Source organism: Hemitrygon akajei, chromosome 29, assembly GCF_048418815.1.
Source record: "Hemitrygon akajei chromosome 29, sHemAka1.3, whole genome shotgun sequence".
In the NCBI taxonomy this organism is placed as follows: Eukaryota; Metazoa; Chordata; class Chondrichthyes; order Myliobatiformes; family Dasyatidae; genus Hemitrygon; species Hemitrygon akajei.
The window spans coordinates 46,251,570-46,260,827 of NC_133152.1; the positions used below are offsets into that span (position 1 = coordinate 46,251,570).

General features: G+C 42.7%; 1 protein-coding gene across 1 annotated transcript; it reads right to left on the bottom strand.

The window, feature by feature from the left end:
• Positions 1-870: 870 nt before the first annotated feature.
• rnf223 (ring finger protein 223) lies at positions 871-8,802 on the bottom strand. The gene is made up of 2 exons (XM_073032327.1): positions 8,730-8,802; positions 871-3,091 (listed from the first exon to the last, which is right to left on the bottom strand). The coding sequence occupies exon 2, from the start codon at positions 3,082-3,084 to the stop codon at positions 2,362-2,364; it is 723 nt and encodes a 240-aa protein (XP_072888428.1). The 5' UTR covers positions 3,085-3,091; positions 8,730-8,802; the 3' UTR covers positions 871-2,361.
• Between the last annotated feature and the right edge of the window lie 456 nt (positions 8,803-9,258).

The window sequence follows — 9,258 nt, forward strand, 5'->3', positions numbered from 1 at the left end:
GTGTGTCCACTCATGCCAGAGTGACGAGTCCACCACAGAAGAACGGTCTAGCTGAAGGACAGAGGGGTCATAACTGAATGGTCACAATGACACGACGGATTAAGAAAGCAACGGAAGGTTTGGCTGCCGTAGCTGTTGCTGTTACATCTCGCTCGCTCTCTCTCTCTCTCCAACGATTTCAATACAGCAACCATAACCACCTCAGCATTTATGAACTGAACTCTATACTTTCCTATGACAATTCATTTACCCCTAGACATCGATAGAGCTTGTTTATTATTGATTATTATTATTCCTGCACTTTTAGGTTTATTACTGCTAACTTGTTTTATATGTATATTTGCATTTTTGATATTGTATTGTGTAGTTTACTAATAAACACCTTTAGTTTGGTACCACCAAACTCCAACGGATTCTTCTTTCTCTGCTGGTCAGACACCCAGTTACGGGGTACGTAACAACAGTACTAGGATCAAAATTAAGCCACTTAGCCCATCGAGTGTTCTCTGCCATTCCATCATGGCTGATTTATTATCCCTCTCATCCCCATTCTCCTGCCTTCTTCCCACAGCCTTTTACGTCCTTACTAATGAAGAACTATATGTAAATGTCTGAAACTTTTGTACAGTACTGTATTTTGATATTTTTAATTTTTGAATTTTGTCTTCTTTTTCATATTGGTTGTTGTCAGCCTTTGTTATGTACAGACTTTTTAAACTGTATTGTTTTTTTTTAAATTTTCCTGATAAATCTCAGGGTAGTATATGGTGACAAATACATTCTTTGATAATAAATTTACTTTGACTTTGAGATATTGAGTCAGTAAGGTTCCTTATAGCTGGTAGAAATATCACAATGTAACAGCCAAGCTATTAAAAAAAGTTTATTATACATTATTTACAGTATATACATAATTCATCAATATCAAGAACGTGGAGTACATGTAAAAAAACGGCTTGCCAGTGACAAGAATTTAATGGAACAATCATGAAGAAAGCTTCAGGTGATCCTGGATAGGCAGGATACAGATATGCATTGAGTTCTCACAGCTGTTTTGGGGCTTTCCCATGGAACAAGCCTTAAGGTATCTCATTGCAAAACTGGAAAGTTAACACCAGCTCTGTTTTTCACAGGCTCTCTCATTCAGAAATATCCCATAAGTATAATTTGGCATTAACAGTCCAAAGGGGAGGGTGTGGAATGCTACGTTTAGAGTCTCACCTCATCCCGTCAGCAACTGTTTCATATTGCCACCTGAGTTATAAGATAATATTGAATAGTTAGTACTTTGTTCCTGAGCGTAGGAGACTGAGGGGAGACTTGAAAGAGGTATACACCATTGTGAGGGTTAATGCAAGCAGGCTTTTTCCACTGAGGTTAGGAGAGACTAGAACTTGAGGTCATGAGTTAAGGGTGAACGGGGAACATGAGAGGATACTCCTTCAGTCAGGAGTTGATGGGAGTGTGGAACGAGCTGTCAGCAGATATGGTGGATGTGGTTCGATTGCAACATTTAAGGGAAGTTTGGGTAAGTACATGGATGGGAGCAGTATGGAGGGTAATGGTCCAGGTGTGGGTAAATGGGACTAGGTAGTTTAAACAGAAATAAACAGTCAATGTTTTGGGCCAAGACCCTTCATCAAGACTGTGGTTCTTGGCCTGAAAAGTTGACTTTCATAGATTCTCCCTGACCTGCTGAGTTCCTCTCCCATTTTATGTGTGTTATCAGGCAGTAGGTTTAGGAATTTTTCTTGAAAATTATAAACCTTCCCCTGCTGTCCTTACAAAACTCTTCAGAAAATGATCAATTCTGCATCAATACTACTTCATTTTACCAATGTTGCACATTGTTGCCTTGTATACCAAGGTTACAACTGTATTCCATAATCTCTTGCCCTCTAAACCAGAGGTTTTCTCCGTAAATATAAAGAGTTATACATTTTCCAAATAACAATGTATTGAAAGTGCTTACATATCACTGTGCAAACAAGTATTAATGAATATAGTTTATAGATTTTCGGTGTTCTCTGGAGTGAATATATTCTCAAATAAAACTTTGAGAAAACATGTCGGTTAGCGCAGGAACGAGCAAATTAATTTCAGTCGATTTGTGGCAGCAGGAAGAACATCAAACATGCCGATGCCTCGTCTAGCCCTCAAGTATCTGACTGTGGTCAATACACGTTCGTGTTTCTCCCTCTAGATTATTGTCCATGCAAATCACAAAGTTAGTAAACAGTAAAATCAATTGTCTCCCTCGATGGGAAACTTCACTTCAGTATCGCTGCGATTAGTTTGAAATGCCGTACAGAGCAGCTGTGGTTTCCCGTTTGGGAATCCTTCAACCCTGAGGAAAAATGATCATGTGTGGGACTTCTTCCTTCTGGTTGACTGTGTCAAAAGGGGGATGGTGGATGGAACATGTGTGCTCGTTGGCTCAGGTGTTGCTTCTGGATTGTTCGGAGCACAGCTCAAGTTTTTTGTGACAAGCATACATTGGACTGGCCATAGCACAATGCCGGCGAACATAATCAGCACCACTATAAATAGAACTAGCCTCTTCCAGTCACCGAGGAAGGAAAAACAATTCTGTCCTTCATTGCTGCTGTCTGGCTCAGGAGATGAATTCTCTTGTTTGTTGTCACCAATATCAATGCAAATGCAAAGGTCAGCGGTACCGGAATCGACCGAGCTCTTTTTACGGCATAGTTTCTTGCCCTCCACCCACACAGACTCTTCGAGTTGTAGTTGAGGAGGGAGCTTGGCGAGCAGGTCCTGGCTGGTTTGGAGGGCAGGAGTCCCGTTGTCGGGCACTGCCGTTTGGTGCCTGCAGAGGGGGCAGACGATGTCACCAGCCTGTTCGGCTGGCATTGTAGCCATTAGCCTGGACAGGCACTCCAAGCAGAAAGTGTGCTGGCATTCCAGCAGCTTCGGGGTCTTGAAGGTGTTGTCGTAGGAGCTGAAGCAGATGGTGCATTCCAAGCCTTCAATGGAAGCCCTGTCGGAGCCTTCCACGGATTTCCCATCAGGAGGCTCTGTGGGAGAGGTTGCCTGAGTGTGCCACACCTGGGTGACGATGGACATGGTGAACCTGAGGGAAAAGAGAGAATTGCAATGTTGAGTAGGCACAACAGGACACCCTTCACTCCAGGGCAATAGTTACATCATTATACACCACCCAAATCTCTTCAGCTTTAACTGAAGACTGCATTGAAGCACATAGCAACTGGTCTGCCTGAGACTACAAGATGCTACCGACTGTTGTGGGCAGAACTTATTGCAACGCAGAAACCAGCCTCCCTCCATGGACGCTTCTTGCCACCTTGGTAAAGTAGCCAGCAGAACCAAAGACCCCACCACCCCGGACATTCTCTCTTTTCCCCTCTTCCATCAGACAGAAGATTCAAAAGCCTGGAAGTATGAACCACCAGGCTCAAGGACAGCTTCTACCCTGCTTTTATAAGACCATTGAACAACCCGCTAGTTCAATAAAATGGATTCTTAATCTCACAGCCTCCCTTGTTATGGTTTTGCACCTTATTGTCTGCCTGCACGGCACTTTCTCTGTGACTGTTACACTTCATTCTGCATTCTATTATTGTTTTTCATAGTTCTACCTCAATACATGTTGGTATTTATGTATTTATGCACATTTTATTCCATATCCATACATTAACCTATACGTTTATCTTATATCATTCTTTACAATTGTTGAAAGTTGTTTTTATTGCTGCATGTTGAGCCCTGACCAACACACCACAGAAAATTCCTAATTTACCACATTTATACTTGTTAGATTCTGACCACAAGGAAGCTGCCCATTACAAATCAGACTGGATACAGATGTTAGTGAGCATTTAAATCTGCTACAGCAGCGCAAGACCTCAAACATACACTCAGTAGCCACTTTATTAGGTACAGGAGATACCTAATAAAATAGCCACTGGGTAAAAAATTTGCTATGGTTTTAGAAAGTTCAAAAAAGTGACACTGTAGCATAGCAGTTAGCCTGACACTATTATAGCTCGGGTTGTCAGAGCTCAGAGTTCAGTTCTGTAAGGGTTTGTACGTTCTCCCTGTAACCATGTGGATTTCCTCTGGGTGCTCCAGTTTCCTCCCACAGTCCACAGTATGCTTGGTTTAATTGGTCATTGTAAATTATCCTGTGATTAGGGTGGGCAATGTTGCTCATTGGGCCATACAGGCCTTCAAAGGAAAATGCCTCAAAAAGGCAGAATCCATTATTAAAGACCCCCATCACTCAGGATATGGCCACTTCTCATTGCTACCGTCAACGAGGAGGAGGTACAGGAGCCTGACGACACACACTCAATGTTTCAGGAACAGCTTCTTCCCCTTCACCATCAGATTTCTGAATGGACAGTGAACCCACAAAGACAACTTCAGTATTTCTCCTCTTTTTGAACTACTTATTTAATTTAATTTTCTTATTTTATATATACTTATCATTGCAATTTATAGTTTTTACTATTATGTACTACTGCTGCAAAACAAAAATTTCACAATGTATGCCAGTGATATAAACCTATCTGCCATCAGATTTCTAAATGGACAATGAACCTCACTATTTTCCTCTCTTTATTGTATATGTATACATTTATTGTAATTTATAACTTTTATTAATGTGTATTGCAGTTTACTGCTGCTGCAAAACAACAAATTTTACAACACTTGCCAGTGACAGTAAACCTGATTCTGATAACTCTTCACTGCATTGAAAGTGGTCTCAACAATAGTTAACTGTAACACACAAGCAATACATTAACGTTGGAAATGTGATACAGAGCAGAAAACAATCTGTCACACTGATCCTTTATATAACAAAGGATTGCATTCTTTTTAAATAAGGCCTATTATCCCAAAAATTATTTTCATTCCTTACTCCATACATCTGCTGAGTATTTCCTGAATTTCCTGTTTTGAGCTCACAATAACACATCCAACTATCTATTAATGTCTTCCACACCTGTCAGTATTGGATCATTAAATAAGGCGTCATGAATAGAAAGCTTATCACAAAGAAGGAATGGATGTTCCTAAATTGAACGTCAGCCAAGAAGGAAGTTGGCAATGGTTGGCTGTAATTACTTTGAAGGACACACCACTGAAATCTGAATTGGTACAATAAAAGGACAACCGACTATTTGGCAAACCCAACCTCCTTCTTCAAGGAAAGAATGCAGAATTAGCAGTCCATCGCAGGCAAAGCCCTCCCCACCATTGAGCGCATCTACAAGCAGTGCTGCCACAAGAAGGCAGCATCCATCATCAAGGTCCCCCACCACAGAGGCCATGCTCTCTTCTCACTGCAGCCATCAAGAAGGCAGCATCCATCATCAAGGTCCCCCACCACAGAGGCCACGCTCTCTTCTCACTGCAGCCATCAAGAAGGCAGCATCCATCATCAAGGTCCCTCACCACAGAGGCCACGCTCTCTTCTCACTGCAGCCATCAAGAAGGCAGCATCCATCATCAAGGTCCCCCACCACAGAGGCCACGCTCTCTTCTCACTGCTGCCACAAGAAGGCAGCATCCATCATCAAGGTCCCCCACCACAGAGGCCACGCTCTCTTCTCACTGCTGCCACAAGAAGGCAGCATCCATCATCAAGGTCCCTCACCACAGAGGCCACGCTCTCTTCTCACTGCAGCCATCAAGAAGGCAGCATCCATCATCAAGGTCCCCCACCACAGAGGCCACGCTCTCTTCTCACTGCTGCCACAAGAAGGCAGCATCCATCATCAAGGTCCCTCACCACAGAGGCCACGCTCTCTTCTCACTGCTGCCACAAGAAGGCAGCATCCATCATCAAGGTCCCCCACCACAGAGGCCACGCTCTCTTCTCACTGCTGCCATCAAGAAGGAGGTACAGGAGCCTCAGGACCCACACCACCAGTTATTACCCCTCATAAATCAACTCTTGAACCAACATGGTTAGCTTCGCTCACCTCAATACTGATCTGAACACAGCCTATGGAATCTCTTTTGGGTGCTCTGCAACTCAGGTTCTCAGTGTCAGTTAGTTACTTAGTTAGTTAGGTAGTTACTTATTCAGTTCATTATTTTGCCTGTTGTATTTGCAAATCTTCTTTTGCACATTGGTGGTTTGTCTGTCTTTGTGTGTAGTTTTTTCATTGATGCTATTGTGTGTCATTGTACCTACTGTGAATGCCTGCAAAAATGTATCTTAAGTTGTATATGGTGACATATATGTACTTCAATAATTACTTTGAACGAAGTCAGGAAACATTTCTAAATTATTCTCTCCTAGCAAGATGTCAGACAAGCCCACTGGTACACAATCAAATAAAACTAAAGTTGCATTAAATTAAGGTATCATTTAATCATTGCTGTTTAAAAACATAAAATGGAAATTAAGCCAGAATGATGCATACTCATTTGTATATTTTAAAGTCTTAAAATCCGGTTTTATTCCATGACAATGCACTTGCCGGATTCAAATGATTGGATATCTTAATTTGGGGAGTTGAAATCCAAAGGACATAGTTTTAAAGGTAAATGTGAAAGGCTTAAATAGATTCTGAGGAGCAACATTTTGAAACAATGAGTGGCAAATGCACTCAGTGACCATTTTACTAAATAACTCCTCTTTTTACAGCACTGTGCAAATGTCTGAGGCACATATATATAGCCAAGAAGCCTAGGACTTTTGCACAGTACTGTTGTAATTTTACGTATTGTACTGTATTGCTGCCCCCCAAAAAACACAAATTTCATGATATATATGAGTGATGATAAACCTGATTCTGATATGGGTCTCTATTGTGGACTGAGAGTGGGAAGGGGGCAGGGAGAGGGGAATCATGGTTGGGAAAAGGGGAAGGGAGAGGGAAGGGAGCGGGAAGCACCAGAGACGCTCTATACCGATCAATAAACCAAATGTTTGAAATCAAGTGACCTTGCCTGGTGTGTCGGGTCCGGGTGTGCCTGCACCCACGCCACCCCCTGCTCCTGGCACTCCTCCTCTGCCCACTCCCATGACTTTCCAACCTCGCAATCCCAAATTCGTTTGCTCCTGGCAGATATACAAGCTCCTTCTCCACTCCACGTCGACAAATACAGTATTGTACAAAAATCTTAGATGCCCAAGCTATGAGTCTGAGACTTTTGCATGGTACTGTACATCTCTATAACTCTAATATTTTCAATTAAGAACAAAAAAGCAGAATTGGTTTTTGTATCTCCACTTCTTCAAGCTGGTTAGAAACACCTTGTCAACCAGAAACTCAAGTTTTGACTACCTCAGCCCAGCTCAATCTAACCTTCCACTCTAAATCTTCCAATTCTGAACCCTAACACAGCCCAGGGTCTGAAGATGAAGTGAGATCTGTCATGGACTTTGACAGAATGCCACACTTTTTAATTCAAATAAAAAATTACAGGAATCACCCAGCAGATCAGGCAGCGTCTGTGAGAGAGATACAGAGGTGAAGGCAGACAAGGCTCAATGGGTCAAATTGCCTAATTCTGCGCCTTTGTCTTATGTGATGAGAGCTGTAGATCACTTTATAACACAATAATTTGAGAGTATTTAAATAATTTATACTCTAAATCCTTCTTTTATGATTGCTTTAGACATTCAGTTGGGAGCCTGAAGATCCACGCACAACATTTTAGGAACAGCCTCTTCTGCATATCCATCAGAGACCTCTCCCCTTCCCTTGCCGGGGACTTAGTGAGTTCAGAATAACTTAACTTTAAAAGAAAATTAAAATCAAATATTGGATCTCCTCAGTAAGCAGTTCCAAGAGTAACAAAACTAACTTATAGTGTAAATGAGTTAAATTGTGTTATACAGGGTCTAATAGCACTTTCTCCACACTTGTTATTGCTGGGAAACAAGTCTCAAACTTTAAGTTTTTTCTTTACAAACCGTGACACTTTACAACCAGTGTTGGGGAAATGTCTAACCGTCTACAGGCTTTCTACATCAGGTTACCACCCAGAATCGAAATCCCCAGCGTTATCGGGGCCAGCATCAAACACTCTAATCAATTCCATTAATGGGCAAATATTTAAAACTGCAGATGTTTACAGAGCTCCGAGGAATGTGGTGTGGGATGGGGGAATTTAACGGGCAATTCAGCTAGCAGGCTCAAGATGGTTTGAATGGCCTTAAGTGATTTATTTAAGATCAACTTCAAGTTTAATTGTCATGCAACCATATACACGTATACATTGTTCATCTGGCACCGAAGCACATAAGTCACATACGGTACGTATTGCTACGATCCAGCACAGAATATCAGCACAGGTCCCCGAGTGGCATGGCCTGAAGGCTGACAGTCCATGCATGGCATGTTGTCCTGGAGCCACGTTTCGGCAAGAGCAAGCAGGCAGCAGCTCCTCGACTCCGCAATCCAGCTAGTCTGGGGGCAATTAATCAAAGCTCCACTGCCCAGTCGCAAACAACTAACTCACACGGAACAGCAGTCGTAGATTAGCAATAGTACAGTCAGCCCATCACGTCTGTGCCAAACTCCTAGTTGCCCATCTATACCGCCCACCTGCCTGCGTTAGGTCCGAACGTCTCTGAACGCCTCTTAATCGTATCGATCGCATCTGACATTAAAATGCAATTAATGCATTCGGATCATGTTAACATCAATTCTTGTTAAACAAGTCACTCGCATTAACTCAGCATTACACAAGGAAGTGAAAGATTATATTAAAGTTTCTTGCAATACCTTTGCCTGGCGCCTAAAGGGAGCGGGAACGCACTGAGACTCGCTGCGAGTGTGTTGAAAGAACAGATTGTGATATGCCTGCAGTCTCCGCGCTTTTATAGGAACAAGGCGGTGATTCATTTCCTGGCTCTGATTTGGATCCGACCTCTGCAGGTTCAAACTGCGAGGCATGCGCCGAGGTCACGTATGACTCGGGGACATACAGTATGCTCTGCCGGGAGACAGGGAGCGGAAACACTTCCAGCGGGGAGCCCAAACAACACGTCACTAATGTGGACCTATTTCACCCATTCGTTATCTATCCGGGAAACAATTAACTTTCCGTTTAAGTAATAGGCGAAAACTCCATTAACGTACACGAAACTCTGGAGGAACTCAGCAGGTCAGGCAGCATCCAGGGAAACGACGTTTCTGGCCCAGACCTTTCTCAGAACTTTTGAAGTTCCCGATGAAGGGTCTCAGCCGGTAATGTTGACTATTTGTTCCTCTCCACAGACGCTGCCTGACCTGCTGAGTTCCTCCAGCATTT